The 21,232-nt window shown below is 36.3% G+C and overlaps 1 protein-coding gene across 2 annotated transcripts; it reads left to right on the forward strand.

Annotated features, from left to right (window-relative positions):
- Positions 1-125: 125 nt before the first annotated feature.
- Tmem214 (Transmembrane protein 214) lies at positions 126-18,389 on the forward strand. Of its 2 annotated transcripts, none has more exons than XM_071588362.1 (13): positions 126-440; positions 2,242-2,414; positions 2,531-2,819; positions 6,435-6,623; positions 7,327-7,443; positions 7,871-8,100; positions 9,489-9,600; positions 11,932-12,098; positions 13,305-13,437; positions 14,991-15,087; positions 15,261-15,408; positions 15,905-16,056; positions 17,991-18,389. In XM_071588362.1, the coding sequence occupies exons 1-13, from the start codon at positions 308-310 to the stop codon at positions 18,097-18,099; spliced, it is 2,049 nt and encodes a 682-aa protein (XP_071444463.1). In that variant the 5' UTR covers positions 126-307; the 3' UTR covers positions 18,100-18,389. The 2 variants fall into 2 exon arrangements, with proteins under 2 accessions (XP_071444463.1, XP_071444462.1); XM_071588361.1 differs by having other exon boundaries at positions 127-440; positions 7,868-8,100.
- Positions 18,390-21,232: the final 2,843 nt, after the last annotated feature.

Raw genomic sequence — 21,232 nt, forward strand, 5'->3', positions numbered from 1 at the left:
TAATTTCCTGTCCAATTTTATTTAGCCAATCTGTAATCCCTTTAATCACGACTACCCTCCTTATAGAACCAGTTAATTTCGTATGTCTCATTAAACTGTATCGTGTCACAATTTCCATCCGAGAAGCCGATATTAGTATAATTAAACTAACTTATACATGAACCATTCAAGTACACTACCGATTTTCGCGGTTGTTAGCGATTGTCGTCTTACAGTATTTTCCGTTCCGCACGTTGGGTCAGTTTGTAATCGTGGCATTTAAAGTGGTGCGGAAGCTGAAGTTCATTGAATTTAAAAGGATTTCAGAATGTCTTCGCCTGGGCCCTGGGAAGTTGTGAGCAAAAATAAAAAGACCAAGCAAAATGGTCATTCTTCTTCAAAACTGTCAAAAGTTGAGAAGAAAAAATTTGCCGAAAATGCTCCCAAAGTAGAAGATATTTGTAAGTATCGCGGGTGACATTTTTCACCACGACTTAATGTTAGTTTACTTACCTATACGTACTCTATTGTTTGTTTATTCGCTCTAGCGTGTTGTGCAGTCAAGTATTGGAGTGAAGTAAAAGCAAGCAAACTGTGTTTGTCTTGATCCTATAGGGCAGAAATAAGAGCATACTTCAATATTAGTAGTCGTCTTTCTCCTTGATTTAATTGGCTTCATCTCGTTTATTATCTTAGAGTAATTGCATTATTCGTTTTTAAATGAGCCCTTGGCCGAATTACATCTATATGGAATAGTTTTCTTGATATTTGAGCAGATAAGTATGTTTGGGGAACATTGATTAGCTGATTTTTTTTGTATTGAGTTATTGATTTAGCGGGCTCAATACAAATCGTGTTTTATTTAAATAAAATGTTTCCATCAGAACCCAAAATATCATTTTAATCCTATATACTTGCGTTGTAATAGATTGAAAATTAATATCGTTATTATTATTTTTCCATGTCATGTCATCAATGTGCATCTACCAATGCCATGGGGTCGAAGTTCCAGTGTTTAAGTTAAAAAAGGAAAGTCCTCCCTTGCATGAAAGTGTAAATTCAATTAAAGACTTACAATCAATCATTTTAGTGCTTCATTCGGCAACAAGGAAACCTTATAAGTTCTTTGCCAGCTCGACATATGTTACGATATCTCTTAGTTGAAAACCACCTAACAATTTGGTCTTCTCTATATTACCGTCATATGCAAAATTTAGTCGGCCAATGCCTCAGTGTTTCAGAATGGGACATAGCATTTACCAACGGACCTATGTCATTATTTTAAGCCTCAAATTATTGTGCAATTGTTTTTATCTGACAATCGTATAATTGCAATAATGTTTTCAATCTGCTGTATTGATATTCTTTTTAACCATTTAGAATTTTCACATAGACACAGTCATTAAGGAATGTGTGTAAGTTGTTAGTCCATGGAGAGCAAAGAATATCCTGTTTGTGACCATATTAAACCGTAAAAAATAAGGAAATGCATGCGCAACATGCATTAAATTAATGTTAATAAAAAAACGGCCCAGTATTTGTCCTAATAACTTCAGATTCCCTAAACAGTCTAGGTCTTGTGTCATACTGCAAAATGCTCGTTCACAAACACAACACATAGCTACCGTGACAGGTACTTCTGACAGTAGTATAGCTAATTTAGTATTTTGAGGATTTAATTACCTGGTTTACTTATGAAATACAGTAAGCCAGATAAAACGGGTACAATGATCTTTAGGCTCCTAATGATATGAATACCTATGTATTCAACTAGCAGTAAGTGTTATGCGACTCCCCCTTTAATAATTTTGTGATGTACTTGCTTATGTTGTTTGCATGAGTTTCTGTATGTATGTCATGAAGAGTATGGTTCAATTAATCAGACATTCAATCAAAACAAATGCTGATATTCAATGTCCGAGTATCTTACAATGACTCTTGCTAGATACCACAATGATCATGTGATATTTTGGATGGATATTTAAATGCATATATCAGCGTTGACATTGTAATGAAGCTATTAATAGAATTGAAGTAAATAAAAAATACTGGAGCTTCATTTCTGAGATCTGTGAGATGATGCAGGCATTTAAATATAACTGTAGGTACAGGCATCAATAAGTAATATTTTAATCCTCTGTTGGTTGAGTTTCATCTATCATGTAACAGTTGTTGCAAGATTTGGGTTAAAAGGTATACACTGTTTATTTGTGATATATACCATAGTAGGAAAGAATTTATATAATTTTCATTTCTGTTAAGTGCCCCTTGCCCAGGTGAAGAATTTGTACACGGATGAAGCACCCAGTGATGCTCAAGAACCCAAGAGAGTCAAAGAAACAAAATCAAAAGAGGATCCAAAAAAGGCAAAGGACAAGAAACAACCAGAGAAGAAGAAAGAAACCAAGGAGAAGACACAAAAACATTCTTCAGAGGTTATTGTGGCATCTCATTTGATTGCAGTTACATGGATTGGGAGAGGGATTTTGAATGGCAGTCACAATCCATTATGTATTGTCAGTTCCTCTGACCTATTTTATTTCCTTGACAGCTTGATGAAGGGCAGTTGCTGGCTTTTATCTCTGAAGCTCAGGCATGCTACTCAGAGGTGCCACTTGCTTGGCTACGGGATTTTGCAACATATATCACTCCTAGGATCAATCCTGCCCACCATTCCCATCCACAAGGGAATGGTAAGAGCAATGGCAAGTGGCCATCATCTCTGCTTCCTCCTAAGGTGTGCAAAACAATTGAATCAGTGCTGCTGGAAGAGTCCCAGGCTTCCCAGTTGGCATTCTTCAGCTCCTGTTTGACTTCTTTGGCTAACGACATGAGTAAAGGTATCTAGAGAATTTTTACTTCTTTATTGGTTTTCAAAATCTTAATTGAAATGTATTAGTACCTACCTAACTAATTTTATCAATAAATAATATTAGAGATGGCACAAATATAGTTTACTTGCTCTGGTCTAGATATTATTTTGCTTGAGCTATAACCACATAAAAGACCTGTTTAAAAGTAATATATAATACCTACTAGCCTCATTCATACCTAATATTTAATGGAAAATTAAAGTGAAAACTGGTCTGAAATTATTGTAACCTAAGTTAGGATTTTTGGTTTTATTACCGACCCAATCCATGATTTCTCGTTTCTTGAGTTATTGCGTAGCTAAAGTGGTATTGGGAGTCATTATCATTGCTTTTTTAAATTGATAAGTGATAGCATTTTCTAAGTGTCAGTGTATGTTTTTAAAGCCTGAGGTACTGAGCAGAAATAATCTTTTTTTAATTCTAGCTTATTTCTTTAATAGGAGCATGTTTGCCATTTTGCAGGAATTATGCTAAGTGGATTTTATGAGCACCGTAGTAGGAAATATTATTTTTCAACACATGGTACCCTAAAACATGATGCTCTGTTATATTTCAGTTACATTTTACCTTAGAATTTTGTACAGTGTTCACTTTGTTAATAAATAAATACCAGCTCTCCAATTCAAAGATGCCAAAACACTTTTATGATTATGGGGGCAAACAGAGGCACCAATCTGGGTGCCCTGTTTAATTTCTCATCCCTTAAAGAGGGGTGTGGGGTTGGTAATGGGCCAAGAGTGCCCACACTCGACGTGCAGATAGGGATTCCTCCCCACTGCTAGTTTGGTGTGGAAAGGATGAAGCTGTTTAAGGGATAGCCTTGTTGGTTGGAGGCTGTATGTGCATGGTAGCAAGCAAGTCGCTGCATGGTGCAGGGCAGGATGTGATTCCACCCAGACATTCAATGGTAATATGCAGTAGTTATCCCAAAGATTGGTTTGACATCTAAGAGTAGCTCTTAGCTTGTACAAAGCCCAATGATGTGAATTATTCACACATCAGACTAAGGGGGCAGTTCCTTTCCCTTCGCTGCTTGCAGTCCAATAGAAAGATCTGGTGGCTGAAACACCACTCAGTTCTGACAGACCTCAGGGTGTCTAGAGCCACCTGGATTTGACCCCAGACCCGTTGGCTGCAGCCCTACTCACTGAAATGCCCTACTCACTAGGCTGGATTTTTTAGAGGTATGCACCTTGCCCATTGCATATTATGAAAAGGCTAGGAATTAGTAGAGGAGTCACATAAATAACTCAAGGAATCAGTATTACAGAGTTTCACATTAACTATAATATCACAAAGTTTTTACTAAAATTATGCTAAATGGAAAAAAATTAGAACAAAAATTATTCAATTCCCAAAGTAACCAAACCACTAATGTTTAATGTATAAGTGGGGTACCATGCAAACATTTTCGATTTATATTTCAACTAGATAAAAGGTTTGTATTTAGCAAAGTTTGTTATTTTGGCATTTATAGAAAAGATAAAAGCAAAAAATTATTAACAAGGGTAATCCTAAGTTTCTTGAACTGTACAAGGGTGGTCTCATAAGTACCCAGCCTGACCTAGAGATGGTGGTATTTGTTCGAAAAATATCGCTGTATTAGAAAGCACGCATTCTAGAAAGCATATGATTCAAGTTTGAAGACACCATGTTGTTTAGTCTTTGTTTGGCAGCCATAAGTAGTGAACTTTTTCAGTGAATTTGTGAAAATGAAGAAAATCGGTCACCATTATGTGATACAATACTTTTATTTGAAAGGCCTCAGCCAAACCAATTTAAAAGATGAACTGGATTCTACTCTGGATGAGTCTGCTCCTAAGTTTACTACAGTCAAATATTGGGTAGCAGAGTTTAAAGGAGGCCGTACGAGCTGTCAAGACAAGCATCACATTGGTCCACCAAATGAGGTGACGACTCCATAAATGGTGAAGAAAATCCACAAAGTGATACTGGATGAACATCGCCTGAAAGTGCGCAAGCTAGCAGACATCATTGGCATTTGAAAAAGTGTGGTACATTGCATATTAATTGAAAATTTGGACATGAGAAAGCTGTGTGCAAAATGGATTGCTCACACCTGAGCAAAACCAGTGTCGTGAAGATGTTTCAATTGAGTGTTTTGCAAAGTTTCACTGCAATAAAGCAGAATTTTTGCACCGTTTCATAACCATGGATGAAAGATAGGTCCATTACTTCACACTCAAGACAAAAGAACAATCAAAACAATGGATTCTAAAGGGAGAACCGGCTCCAAAGAATAGGAAGACCATTTCATCTGCAGGCAAGGTCATGACATCAGTTTTTTGGGGTACACATGAGATAATTTTCATCAACTATCTTGAAAAAGGAAAAACTATCGACGGTGAGTATTATGTGAACTGATTGCAATGTTTGAGCGAAGAAATCAAGCAAAAGCGACTGCATTTGGCTAAGAAGAAAGTTATGTTTCATCAAGACAATGTATCAGCTCACAAATCCGTTATTGCAATGACCAAAATTGATGAATTTAAGTTTGAATTGCTTCCTCATGGACCCTAGTTGTCAGATTTAGCCCCCTCTGATTATTTTCTATTCGCAAACTTGAAAAAATGGCTCGGTAGTCAATGATTTTCCAACCGTGAAGAAGTGATGATGGCAGTTAATGGCTATTTTGTGGAGCAAGACAGTTCTTACAGCAAAAAGGGTATCAAACTTAATGAACATGGCTGGGAAAGTGTATGGGTCCAAAAGGAGATTGTTGAAAAATAAATACTTTTTCCAAAATTTTTGTGTTTTCTTTGTTGTGTCAGGTACTTCTGGGACCACCCTCGTACAACTTCAATTAGTTGATTGTGAAGATTGTAAACAAGTGTATGAAATATGGAACACTGGTAATGATGCTTAAGGAACTTAATGTATGATAAATGAATCTAATTGAAATGACTTATCTGAAGGTTTCTGATGAAGGGTTTGGTAGCACTCAGATGAATTATGCTGATTTACAGGTTTCCTTTGTGTTGGAATCATGTGGATGGCAATGCAGAGGAAACCTATAAACCTGTCTAGTTCATTTGTTGAATGAGAGCAAATATCTGCAAAGAGAAAGAAAGTAGACTGAGTTAACTAACTTCATGAAAGTCTTGTGGCAATGTCCATCATATTTGGAAGAATGTCAAAGAAGGAGCATAGTCGTCCTAAGGATGAATCCTTACATACAGGTCAAACTTGCCTGGTATGCTATCATTCTATGCTATTTTTCACATAAGGGTAAATAACAATACCACCCTTGTCTAAGTAAACCTAAGGAATGCATTTACAAAATAACTTGGAGTTGTAAGTGAGATAGGTCCTTCATTCATTGGTCATGGAGGAGTTTATAGATGTCTTCATCTTGCCCTACTCTTTGTTATGGCACCTTTAAATGCACCAAAAAGCTGGACTTATCAGTTATTTTTGAAATAAGAGAAGCAATTGTTGTTGGGCAGCATGTGCGTGTGCTATTTTGAATAAACTAATTTGCCTTATGCTCTTCTCTGTATTTCCATTCTAATTCATTGCTTGACACTCGCGCATAAATTATTCTCTTTTGGTCATTTTCAGGTCATTCAGCAATTGGTCAGAAAATTATATTGCAAATACATATCAATGTGAATCCACAGATTGTTGGAATGAATGTAGATAAACTGACTGCCCTTCGGAACTCGTATCAGAACAGACCTCCAATCTGTCTGGCTCTTCTCGAAACAGTGGGCCAGGCAGGCTACAAGGACATTTCTACTGGGCTGAAAGGTAACTTACTATGCATTTTTGAAGGAATAGTTTATGATATTCCTGTTAGAAAAGTATAATAAATGCTTCATCCCATTTATAAAACTGGAGAGGAAAAAAACTAATAATCTTCAGGTGCATATAAGCAATAGAAAAATAATAGTCTGTAGACTCGAGAGATACTGTGTGATATTGTGTAATTCACTTGGGCTTTAAGTCACAAATTTAGTGCATCACTGCTAAAGGTGATAATAATAATATTATATCGATTGATATTTGATAGTTAAAACTTTTCATTAAAAAGTAGCTATTAACTTATGAAACAAAAATAAAAACAGCAAAAAAGACTGCATTCAGTGCAAACCAAATATTTTGTGTTTTCATTTTTTGTTGTTACTGTTCATAAGTAGACAGTATTACTCAATCAATATTCACTCAAGTGGACTGTAATCATTTCTTATTGTCCACTTGTAACCAATAATGGGGTCTGAGATCGTCCGCTACATAAATGGATCGTTGAATGAACCAGTTATTGACATGAGTGAATTGCAATACAGAAGAGTTGTTATTGGATGCTGCCTTATCTTTTGAATGGTTCAAATACACTCTGGCCCCTTGTTCCACTGAATCTGCATTGCTGATTTCTTGTCTGCCTTCAAATAAATACAATTTTTTGTCACCTTGTTTAGGAATTCTCCTGTTTTGAGATTTGAATTTTTTTCAGTTTGGAGTGAAGTAATGGTCCCCCTGATAGAAATGCGACACTATACTCGATGGGTTGTGTCCTACCTGGGGAAACTAGCTGCAGTATATTCGGAAGCAGTGAAGCATCCTGACACGGGTAAGGTCTTAGTACGTAATATGCATACCCAAATGGGTAGCTATGGTAATATTTAATTGACATGAAGCACTTACTCTGAGCTAAGAAATTTGCTGGAAAGAAATCTTGAGTATGACAATATAAAAGTGGTGGAAAAAAGCTCATTCACGAAAATTTCATGATGCAGAAAGTTCCTTCGAGTCAAGATCTATTTCTACAGAAAGATTCATGGCTCGCGTATTTATTCATTTCCAAGGGAAGAAATGGCTTAAAAGTTATGAGGTTATGGAAATATAACAATTTAAAGAATGTTTCTTCATTGTTGTTAAAGCAATCATTCATAGGGGATTCATGTCTTGAAATATGATTTGGAAGATGTTTTCTCCGTACTATTTTTTCTCATTCCTAGTGATCTTGTGACATAGCCATCCCTCTCTCATTTCAGCAGAACATATAACTGGCTCAAGTGCGCCACTCGCCAGTTTCATCCCTTTAGTCAGCAGGGCCATGCCAATTGGAAATTCACTAACCAGTCAGGTGCAGAAAGAATTGATGCCTTCCTTGGGTTCATTTAGATCATTGGCTGTCCAGCAGTCTGGGCAAGAGGAACTTGGAGAATTTTTTTCGGTCTACCTCTCAAGGCTGATGCCATCAGCACCAAAAGTTTTGCAGAATGAGGTAATTTTTACCAGAAGTATGCTGCTTGCATGTGTGTGGTCATTTCTTCATCATTGAACCCTGGCTAGGTATGCAGTGTGTCTCAGAATATTTCATTTTTTGAGCCATAATGGATCCTCCTATGATTTATTCTTCCTTTGTGGTATCACATATGATGAATGCCTTAGAGATGCCCCTTATTTCACATACTGTGTGGGAGAAAACTCCTTTGTCACTGAACTTAACACTAGATTACATAACAAGGGTGAGCTGATTGGGGAAGATAATGTGTTTAATAGTATAACTTAATGCAATACATGTGCAGAAAATACCATGCATGCTAATACTCATGCATGAAACAATGTTATAAATGAAATATGGACACAATTGTAACAAGCTTCATTTAAAGACTAAAATTTATTGCAAATTAACTTTGAGCAGGAGAACTCAGTCTTTTGATAATGCTCATCTTTGCAGGGTTAAGGCTCATGTCCATTGTCTTTTTGGAAATACTCTTTAGTGGTAATTAATTAGTTTAATCTTAAATAGCCTGGGTGAGTTTGAGTTTTAATTTATTTTCATGATGATAGGAAATTTGTTGATGTGAGATATAAATGTTTTTCCATCATGATTGTTATGTGTTCTTTGTATTTCTGCTAATTATGAAATTCAGTCTGTTGTCTGGTGATAGCAAAGAGAAAATGCATTACCTCTAAAAGAAAGAATATAATTTGATAAAGAGTAATCACTGGAAACACTACCCTCACTACTGGTAGCTCAGATCTATGGAGGTCATGAAAGAATTTCTCCTTGCCTTTCTGTTGGCATCCATACTAATCTAATTACATCAAGTATATTGAATAACAGGGAGTTAAGCACATTGATTTGCACCCAATGATTTCAAGTTTTTTCCCAAAATTGCAGTGATAATTATTTTTGTAATTGTATTAAAATACATTAGTTATTTGGTCCAGTTGTATTAAAAATATGTAAAATAGTGATCTGCGGGGGGAAATTCCTGCTACCTCCAATGTTGGGTCGCATTCCCTGCCTTTTACTATCTCCTCAGGGGGTAGAGTGTTTTGTCGTGCACGTTCATGTGGTATTGGAGTTTCACATTCTTGCTTGTTGTGTCCTGGCTTGCGTGTTGTTGGATGGCTTTTGTGCTGCATCCTGGGGTGCAGTTGTTTGTTGATTTATGGCATATGTGTTTGCATGAGTATTGGATGAAGGGATTTTTACATGAGTGTGTGCACTGCTGTGGGTGTAATTTTCCATGTTGTTGTTTTGCAAGTGGTATTGTTCCTTTTTACGGTTGGTGACCTAACACTCCCCGCCACACGCCCTTGCGGCGGCTTGCGGGGTATTATGTAGATGTTGATGAAAAAATGCTTCGTTTATCTCTTTAGCTCCAAGATGGCCTAGTGCAGTGCCTAACACTTCAGCCAAGCTGTTTTGCAGTGTGGAAGGAATTGTATGAGAAAAACCTTCCACAGTCAACAATTCTCCTGCGGCATTTGAGTGAGTATGTGATCTCAGCTATCCGATTATGTTTGTTTTGCTTTGACTCTTTTCATATTGTTTAAACTTCATGCACATGTCATGGGTCCATTCACCTTTCCAGCCTTAAATTTCATTTTTCCTGGCTAGACTTAGTCATTTTTCTTTCAAACTACACTTCAAACTCCCTGTTAATATTTTTTTTTATTTACTACTACTTCCCCCAATTGAGCAGGTTCATTGAAAACCATATGACACAAAATATAATGACTATTTAAGGCTAGATCTCCTGATTCACTAGTTTCTCAATGGCAAGTTCTATCAAAAGCTCCATAATGATTTTCTATTAATACACCAATTAGGGTAATCTCACTACTTTTCTTCTCCCAACCCCCTTTTTTCAATGGGCAGGACCAGAAGCTGTTGACCATTTACAGTTCAGCAACACTCTATGAGCATAAAACTTTTGAACCATTTGTTTCCTCCACCTCTTTGGAGAAAGGTCACCAAGACCATCCATAGCTCCAATACACTAATTCCAGGAACTCCTGTCCTCCGGGTTTTCTCAAAATGTTCCTAATCCCTGGGTTCAAGTTTTTAAAATGATACACTCGAAACTTTTCAGCATGAATTGCGTGAATTTTAAAAGAGTCAAAGAGTCTGAGCAATGGTTTCTTTTTCAGGATCACTTTCAATTGTGATTTTTAACATTATAAAATATAAGCACATCATCAAAAAATAAGTGATGGACTGTATAATAAATATGCAATGCATTGGCCTAGTGAAAATGTAGCTCCTTCAAAGGTTTTATATAGGTGATAGATACAAAATAGCCATCTGCAAAGTTTGGGATGCCAAATTCACTCTCATTGAAAAAATTTGGAAAAATTGACCATTGTGTTTGAGTATTGCTAGTGTATTAAACTGGAACCAGAAGTATCTGCATATGGCAAGTCATGAGGATTTGGGCGCAGTGCTGATGGTTTGGTTTGAACAGACAGAGTCCACCATGCTCCAATTTTTCTGTTCTATGTCAGTGGCACAAGCTTTTAGCTTTGGTGTTGGGGATTGGTTTGAAGTCTAAAAATCCCAGTTGGTTGGAGCCTCTCAAGGTGAGGAATGTAATAGTAATTGTGTTTCCATTGAGTGGTGGAATATTCCCTGTGAACTGACATCAGAAATGGTTAAGTTTTACCTACCCAAATTGCTGGAAGTCTTTTTGCATTAAGACATTTTTAATAATAAAACCAACATTTATGTTCTTTGACTCCCAAAAAATGCTTTAGTATTTGAAAATGAACAGTGTTGTTGTGGGAATAAATCAAAAGAGCACTGAATACATTCATTTATGAATATGTTAAATTTTTGAAATCATATAATGAATAAATTTATGAAGGCAAGTGGTTTTTTAAAAAAACCATAAAATTTTTTATGTTGAAAATCTATGCTTGTCTAGGTACGAACAAGGTGTTATTCCCAACAAAGTTTCTCCAAGTGGCATAAAAGTTGCCGTGAAATACATTTAGCACAAAATGTTTGGGTTGGTCCCCATCATTTCATGTTCAGGAAGGAAACTTTGCAGATTTGGCTATTTGTATTCTTTTTCCATATTATTTACTATCTCTAGGTATTGGCATACTTGAGTTCTTAATCATCTACATAAATTTGGAGGGTAGTTCCTCAGGATCATTTTCTATCAACTTCAATTATCAGCCAATAGCTCACATGCTCCATTAGAAGAAATCATTGTAAATGCTGACTGCCAATAAGTAAAACTGAAATTCTAGGGAAGACTGAAATCACCTGTGATATAGTCTTTTTATTTGCTGACATCATCATCTGGTGGTAGTGCCGTCATAAAATGAAATAAATTGCCATGTATAGTATTTTTAATGTACAAAGTAATCACAGTAATGTTTAGCGGAAGGACTGATAGAGGTAGGAGCCTATATGCTTTCATTTTGGTGCTGACCTCATGTTATTATGCAGATCACTCGAGCTGTATATTTTAGGTGTTGAAACTGGCTGAATTTTATTTCTCTCAGTAATATCAAATCATTTTCAAGATTTGTGTTTTCAGAGTCCTCATGCATATTTTCAAAACTCAATAATAATAATTTTATCCCTGAGATAGAATTCAGCTCTCTGAAGTACCAGAGTTAATACTAAAATATGCTTATGTATATAGAATTGAAAAATAATTAAATTCACAAATGGCTATCATCAAACCACAGTATGTATAATTATCTGTATTTAGTAAGTGGTGTGAAGCCATTGCATAAGGGAGCAAAAAACCAGGAACGGAGTAGGTATAGTGATTGTTTTGTGTGTGCATGTGTGTGACTTCTTCAGGTACCTCCCCAGCAAAGTCTTCGCTGGTTGGTGAGCCACTTTGTCAGTGTCTGCAGTATTTTGAATCAGTGAATGAAGCACTCATGGCATGTGGTGAGGACAAGGTAAAGAGTTCGTTTGCAGAATTATCCTGGGAAGACCTTGAAGAATCATCCCATTTAGCACAGGTGAGTCAAGTGAAAGAGAGGAGTGTTGGGATGTTGTAATTTAAGGGTGCTAGATGGAAGAGACTTTCTCCTGAGACATATTCTTGTCCACTTCCATCTCTTACTCATGCCGGACAAAATTGATAAAATTTCTGAATGAATTACCGCATTGAACAAGGATGTAAGAGAAATTAATAGATGGACTGAAGATAAGTATTCTGTTCTTATGTATTCAAAGCCTAAAGGCAAACTCATCAGTAACATGAAACTTCTTAACAAAATGGATGGAGAACTTCTTCCTCAAGTTAAATTGGGTGATGGATAAGTACGTACCTTATTGCGATTCATTTCATCAGTTAGGCCTAACAATTACTTACAACCTTTCTTGGAATCTGCATGTCAATGTTATCTGCAACAAAGTTAATGTATACATCAGCTTAAACTGCAAAAGCATTTAGTCCGTATCTCTATCCATAAAATGTTGATTCACAGATATAAATGCCATATTTGATTATTTTAGCGTTCTTAAACGATATTTTGACAGAACTAGGCCTAAAATTACCAAGATTACTTATTGCCTCTGTAAGGTCTATTTTGAGCCTCAGAAGGAATGTCCATATGTTTCTGCACTCGCTTAGCTTTGGTTGGCTTAAACTGTGCAATAGAAGAAAATACCTATTAGTTGCTTTTATTTTTTATCTATTTAATGAGGGTATTGTAAATTACCTCTTTGATATGTTTAAGATTAGGTCAGTTGTGACAAGTAAGGCTTCCCCCATGGCCTGGATGTCATTACATTATCCAATATTCTGGACCAGCTTATGTCAAAGCCCTTTCTTATTTCAGATTTGAAACTATTTCCTGCCCTATGATCTGGAAAACTTGACTTCCTTTTAAACACAACTAAAGATATATTATCTGGTGGTGTGCATAATGCTGAGCTGTTATAATTACCCTGTTGTAAATTTTTTTGTTCTTTGAATGCCTAATGTTATGCTAGTGTATAACTGATCGAAGCACTTTTTCACTTGATTAAATTTTTATTTTACGACCGGGTTTCGATGTATTTCATCATCATCAGGTCATTAACCTGATGATGTCCAAGTATTTACCATCATTTGCCTAACACCTTGTATATTTATTATTATTTGAAGTTTTCCAATTTTTTAAATTTCCACTTAAGTTTGATTTTGCGGCTTTTAAGAAAGTGATCATTTTATTTTTCAGGAATTTTTGAAAAAGGCTAAATCTTCCCCCAAGCCAAAGGGTTTTCCATACATCAAAGGAAGTTTCTTTTGCATCCTAGGAATCATCGGACTGATTATTTATGATGTTAGAAAGCATGGTGGCAACTTCAGAGGTGAGTCAATGTTCATAGGTATAAGGATTCTCACCGCTGAATTTTTAATGCGCATTTATATATTTGTTGAGGAACCTTGTGTATCGTTTATCAGTACATGAAACTTTTATAAAGCTGAGAAGAAAATTTGTCACCTATACATGATTTTGGCAGACTTCCTATCTTCAGCCACCCGAGAACACTCACTTCCCCTATCCAAGAGTGATTTGCTAACTTAGAATAACCTCACCCAATATGTGGGAAATACTTAAGTGGTTAACTTTTAAAAGATGTTGAAACCCTCTGTTCAGCTGGGTAAATATCACACCTACCTGGGATAATCACATACCTCTCTATCTCCATGTATCATTTTTCATCTTGAATCCCCATTTTTAATACAAAATATTTACCATAAACACAGTAATCAACCAGAAGGTCGGTTTGGTAGGTGATGATAGAGTTCCCCTAGTGCTCAGCCCAGCAGCTTGTGAAATTCACCCATCAGGGTGGAGGAGCCAATTCTTTTCCTTGTGCCGGTAATGGTTTCTCAGGAAGATCTGGTACCCGATAAATCACATAGCTTGGGTGGAGCTGAAAGTGTCAGAGAGGCTTGCCTAGGAATCAAACCCAGGCCCTCAGTGGTCCAACCTGGACTATCGCAACCCCAAAATCTTTACATTTAGTAAATATTCTTAGTAAATCAGATAATTTTCAGTTGGTAGAAAGGTAAAGGGCCACAATGTATGTTTTAAAATAAATACTACTGCCATGGATTGATCCAAACCAAATCAGCTGGTAACTGTGATGTTCAGAGTGGATAGAGTTCTGTGTTAAAACACACAAAAATTTGAGCTGGACATCCAAAGAGAGCACTTTTCTTCTTAGCTTTCTTTTTCTTCATTGTTACCTAGCTTGCTAGTAATTAAATGGATTTTGCTTATGTGATGAATTTTGTTAGCTTTTTAACCGTCCGGTCCATAATTGGGTACCCATTTCAACTTCGTAGATAGAATTCATCTACTCTCCTTTAAAAATATTGTATGACCGCAAGGATCCCCAAAATTGAAGTACTTTGACAGAAATTTTTTTGCAATCAATGATTCAATAACAGTTATTAACTATCAAACTTAATCCCCCCTCCGTCATGACCGGGTACCCACTAAGGTCTGTGTGTATGAAAGCCGGGTTTATACACACTTAAGAGACCGTTTCATCAGGGTGTTTATGTAATTTAATTTTCGAATAAATAATCCAAAATATCATTTGTAATTTCCTTCATTTAAACAATTTTTATTATAAACAATGGTAAAGAAAGCAGGTATAAAAACATCATTCAGTTTTTTTTTTCATATTGTTATTTTTTCTATTAATTATAATAACACAGTTCCATACAAAAAAACTAACGACAAATAGCAAACATTTATTTATTTTGCTCACTCCTCTCATTTTGTGGCTGCAGTACAATGTTCATCACAAACTGGGAACTCACATACACATACCATGAAATGAATTCTATGTACGTTTTGTAAATCTTCTAATGATTTTCATACAGGATTTCTTTCTCTATTTTGCAGAGAGCAGTGTCGGCCACCTGGCATCTGATGCTGGTGCCCTCCCAACCATAGAATGTGCAGTTGACAAAGTACAACATTTCTATGCTCTGGCTTATGAGTGAGTTCAGTGCTGCTTTTCATGTTCCCTTGTTTTTATCTGTTAACCCTCAGTGTGGTGCAATTGCTCTACTATCTGTAATGTATTATTATTCCTTATTTATTCACATAAAACTAGTCATGTAACACTGAAGCAAAATGAAAGATTGATTTTTCTTTTCCTATGATATGTAGGTGGCTGGAGGTGAATGGCCCCATATACTACAAGGCAATCGCTGTGGTAGTTGGACCCATTTTGGCTAATGGAATTGAGGCAGTTTCTCATATAATTTCAGGAACATACGATTACCTTGTGGAACTCTACCCTGTCATCATGAATTGGGTTCGTAAAAGAAAAAAAATTTGTCACTACTCATGTTATGGCATGCTTTGTTAATTCTCTTATGGGTCGGCTTTGACATACCTGTCTGTAATAGGCTGTTTAAGTCATGCAATTAGAGAGTTGGCAGCCAATTGAGTTTGATAGCAATTTTAGGAAGAATTCTTATGCATCCTCCGCTTCACGTTCCAAATCCTTCCCAGAACGGCTGCAGCTGCATGTGCAAACTTGGAACGTCAAATCAATCGTTTAAAACTTCTCAATGCATAATTTTTTCTTGGGGAATTTCCACACTTTGGTTTACATTAATGTATAAATGTTGTTTAATTAAGTAAGATATTTAAACTTTACATTATTGAACTGCTGTTCAATATTTTTTGCATGCTCATCTGCCACAATTACCCTCAGTAATAGCCACCCAGTTAATAAATAGTGTATACATAATTACCTAGAGTTCGTATCAAGTTAATAAGATTTATCATTAATCTGGTTCCTCTAGGTTGACAACCAAGTGCCTGGTTTCCGGGACAAGTGTGTGGAATATATGTGTCAAGGATGGGTAGTCTTCCAATCCTACTCATTGTGGGCTCTGGAGCAGTGCATTGGATATGCAGGCATATGCTTCCAGTGGGCGAAGGAAAATATTTTTGTGTGAGTATTGGTATTGCTCAATTTCTTCTTATCATTTGTTTTCGAAGGATTATGAGCCATTTGAATTTATTATCAATAATTATTACTGTTTATTACTTACTGTCATGTGCTATGTGGTGGAACTTACTACTGTCTAGGTGGGAGCATCAGTTTGTCTTTAATTTGAGCATTTACCTCTATTCGTGGATGTCTCCATTTTCCGGGTTCCCGCCGCGTTGGTTGTCATGGTTGACGACAGTTTCGCCTGGATTCCACCAGGCGTCTTCAGGTCGAAGTGCCGATATCATTTTGGCTGCGCTTATATAGCCCTCGCTCTCTCGCTGCTGCGTTGTGATTGGTTGGTTTCTGGAACACTCTCTTCCAGGCGTTCGTCAGGTGGTAACCGTCTTCCCGGTTGAACCTGACGAACGCCTGGAAGAGAGTGTTCCAGAAACCAACCAATCACAACGCAGCAGCGAGAGAGCGAGGGCTATATAAGCGCAGCCAAAATGATATCGGCACTTCGACCTGAAGACGCCTGGTGGAATCCAGGCGAAACTGTCGTCAACCATGACAACCAACGCGGCGGGAACCCGGAAAATGGAGACATCCACGAATCCTGAACGCCACGGAAGACTACGATCCATTTACCTCTATATTGATGACTAGTCAAGATTAGTTAAATCTTATCGTATTTATAGCTAAATTATTGCAGAAGTTATTTAGTCAGTCAGTGCATTATTTTTAAATATTTCCAATAAAATTCCCAATGTTGACAGCAACCCATAATAACAATACATCACTGCATGTGTCCCGAAGAATGCCATTTATATGACATCCAGGATTGTTGTGGATTTTATGTTGTTTTTGTGCAAGAGCCATTCCTTGCGCTCTGGGTCCAGTAGTTAGTGGCTAATGGCATTTAATCCACCAGAAATGTTATATTTATGCAGCCCTGTCATTTACTTGCATAAGTAACTTAAAGCATCGAATAGCACAGTGATGAGTCTTTTGAAGCATTGGTCCATAGCATGATCGATGCAAGTGTTTGCATGTATTGCTTTTACTGACATTTGAACAATCTTGAAGATAACCCCTTAGATTGTGATATTTGTGGGCTAATTATTTAAATGTAATCTTTGTTCTGAATATTTATTTTGACTGCCATAGTTATATTCTTCTATTAGTTATTAAACAATATTATTTAAGTTTTCCTTTAAGGCCTAATGAGGATTGCTGAATGCAAAATAGTATTTTAAGTAGATTTCTTTTAAGTCCAAATCAGTGAGTATTTTTTCCAGTTGTATTTTCTTTATTTAAATTATGAATTTTTTGGAATGAGTGAAATAATTTCTGATAATCAATGCAAAATACTTACCTAGCTATACCTCTGTAAAAAGTAGGGAAAAATTGGCGTGAAAGTTGCGATGTACCATTTTACCTGTATTTGAACATTCACTGCTGATTTTTCCATCAAATGATGTTTATGAAATGCAAGTTTTTAATAAACTAGAGGTAATTTCCACTGCATGAAATTTTTCAGGAGAATTGATGGAATAAACTATTCTATCAAAATGTATTCTGAAAAAAGAAAACAATTCTCATAAAGGTACACAGGACACTTAAATGTAATCTCCTTTTAAAAATATAACCATAATATCATGTATGCCCTGTTATCAATAGCCTCGCATCATTTATCTTGAATAATTGACACCTTGCCTTATGTACGGCTGTATACAATTATTGGTACAAGCTCTGTTTCCATAACTCCCATTTTAGTTGCAGAATCGATAGGTCCGGGGGCCTTAGTATTAACTAATTGCATTTTGTGTAGTTTCCAGTTCATTATCCCTCCAGTTTTGGTGGCATTTTGCTGCAAAAATATTATGCATAATTTATTGAAACTTGATTTTGTATGTTGCATTCACTAATCCATACATTTATCATGCTTTCAGTGGCCAACTCTCTGCTGAAAATCTTCAGAAACTCTCTTTGGAAGCCTACAACATGACTCAAATGTATGCAGGCCTTACCATTGACTGGCTCACTGGAAAAATGCAATAAGAAGAGTATGCTGTGATAAAACTTCAGACCAGTTTTTAATTGTTTGGAGTGCTCAAGGTCAACACTTTTTAGCGGTTCACTTGTGACACCATGTGTCATTGTTTGTGTGTGATGAACAGTGGAGTGCAGTGTGTGTGATGCCTACTACATTTTACTCTGTCAAAAAATCAAGAGAAAAAGCAAATAATAATGAATGGTCTAATGATAAAGGCCCTAATATGTGCTACCCTTGTATTTTCATTGTATTTTAATTCTTAAAGCATTCCCGAGAATAAAATAAATTTTTTGTATCCGTTTTCTTTAATTGCAGGGAATGAGAGGCAATGACATAAGTATAGAGATTATATCACTACATATATATTCTAGCATTTAAACCAAAATTTGAATTACTTATTTCTTACCAGTTTGTGTCATTATTTAAATGGATTTTAAGTAAATTAAACCTCTATTAAGAAAAGTAGGTGGGCTATTAACTCAAGATTAGTTTGTTGCCAAGTAATTGACTTGAAAAAAAGAATATGTATTGAGGGAGTTACTAGTTTCAGCATTTTGTATTATCTATGCAATGATCCCTACAGAATCACATATTGTTTCTTTAAACGATGAAAACCAGTGGACTATGACAATTCAAAAGCTTGAAAAAACTAAAAATTCGATGAATTTACTTTATATCTGGGAAATTGTGAAATACCCTTGCTTACTTTTAATCTAATCTTTGGGTCGTACCCAATCATTTATTTCATCCAAAATCATGCAGGGCCATGTTACATATGTAAAATACAGTTATCTACTCAACATCATAATACACAGTTATTGTTTCATAAGCACTAATTTTCCTAATTTTATTTTTAATGTAAGCTGAGCATGTTGATACTGAACACTGCATCCATACATGATTTCTGATGATGCTCAGTGATGTTGCAGCTTATCAGATTGCAAAATAATAATTATTTTTTTGGCTTTCCTTAATTTTCCAGTAAACTGCGGAAGATACTGCAGCAGTTACTTTTAATGGAGTCATCTGCTATGATGCAGTTCAAAGTAAAAATTTCAAAGTGTAAAAATCATTTGCCTTGATGGGATTCAAACCCGGTATTTGAGGGATCCGGGTTTGAATCCCAGTCAAGGTGAATGATTTTTACACTCTGAAAATGTAGCATTCTTGCATTTTGCCTGACTGCCAGATTCATGCCTTTCGCTACTTGTGGCCAATATGTTTTTAACACAACAGATAATTTTCATAAAATAAATACTTGGTTATTCCACTTTTATTTTTTTATTAAACACGACCCGGGTGTCCTGCTCTGCCGAGAGGAGATGTCTCGAAGTGGAAAAGAATTCTCTTTCTGGTGAATTTATCCCGTAAAGTCACCAGATCCTTTGCAGAAAACAATATTAAACCAGCCTTCTATAATAGAGCCAACTTAGGGAACCTTTTATCAAACTGCAAAGACCAAATTCCCATAATGGAAAGGAGTGGAGTTGTGCTGTGAGTGCTCTGCCTTCTACAATGGACAAACCGGGAGGAAATTCAGTGATTGCGTAAAGGAACATTACGCCTGTTTTAAAAACGGAAATATTTCTTCCAATTTTGCCCAGCACCTTATGGAAAACAACCACTCCAGTGACTTGTCCTGAAAATTCTACATTTAGAGAAAAAAGGCTTAAGATTAGATGCCTTGGAACGGTTGGAAATTTCAAAGAACAGTCATCATAAGGGTATGTTAGTTAATGACTTTACTTATTCCTCCCGTTCCCCCCTCCTGGACCTCCCTCTGTTCCACAGCCCTTCTCCCCCCTTACGCCGGACCCAACCGCCCTCTCCCACCCGGATGCCATACCCAACCGCCTTCTCCCCCTACCCCCAAACATACACAACAGTTTCCCTTCTCTTTCTCCTCCTCCCGCTTCTCCAAAACCTCCCCCTCTTCTCTGTCTACCATATAAAGCTCTGTGTCTTTCTGTACTCTACCTGATGATGACTTTGTAAGTCAGAACCCGGGTCATGTTTAATAAAAAATATATGTGGAATAACCAAGTATTTATTTTCTGAAATGAATCGCTTCCACAAAGTGATGCCTGAAACCATTCTATTCATAATGATGATACATTTAAAATTGGATAATTCACTGGTAAATTTCAAATGTTGAATATTCTCTATCAACAAGCTTGTTTTCTCATGAAACTTGAATTAAACAGCATTTCAAAAATTCAATTGTCTTCGGTTGTTCTCATAGTGCATTAAATATGGGCATATGATCTCTGCTTAAAGAAAATCGTTACACTTTGACTTATGAACTTTATCAGGATCTGAAATCCATTGTTCATATATATCATTAGATTTTAATAAAAAATATTATTTAAAATCTCAGCATGATTTAAGGTTTTCTTCCACATCTCTTCTTTCCCTATCATGCTCATAAGCAACATCTCAGGTCCACAAAGGGAGAACTGGCAAGGCAAAATGTTGATTTCATTTTAAAAACAGTTGAATAGATTATACAAATTTTCCCCAGATTTCTTTACTGCATTACCTCATTTCTAGGGTCCAAACACAATTATGATTAATATTAATGAACATCCATTTAACTGGAATAGCTGTATACATGGTTTGGTTAGAAAGTATCGGGAAAAATGCCCCTCACTGCCACTCAAAATGCACTGAATTCATCTCCTGCCACCTTCGGATTTCTCCCATCAATCCTCTCATCTCCACCACTAAGCCCAGCATGTCTCAGTTTGTTTTCCTTTCCATCCAATTTATCTTCTCCACACCCACATTTCAAAAGCCTCCAATCTATGCCTACCATCCTGCTTTAATGACCATATTTCCCCACATACAAAATCATGCTCCATATCAAAGTTTCAACAAGCCATTCCTTAACCTCGTTACTCAATTGTCATGTCATCAATTCCTAAAGCTTTCACAAACTGCTTCATAAGATCAAGTTTGAGATCAGAACGAGGTAGAAGGTATATTTTTTAAATCAATTAGACTTTCTAAGGTGATATTTTAATCTGGTTTTGAGGCAGTCTTTCTTGGCCATTGGTTTTAATTCAATGTTGAGGCCTTCTCTTGGCTGCCCCATGTACATTAAAAATGGGATGCTTTGTGCATCCTCACTGTTGTCCA

Source organism: Hetaerina americana, unplaced genomic scaffold (genome assembly GCF_022747635.1).
Source record: "Hetaerina americana unplaced genomic scaffold, ioHetAmer1.1.p SCAF_3, whole genome shotgun sequence".
Classification (NCBI taxonomy): domain Eukaryota; kingdom Metazoa; phylum Arthropoda; class Insecta; order Odonata; family Calopterygidae; genus Hetaerina; species Hetaerina americana.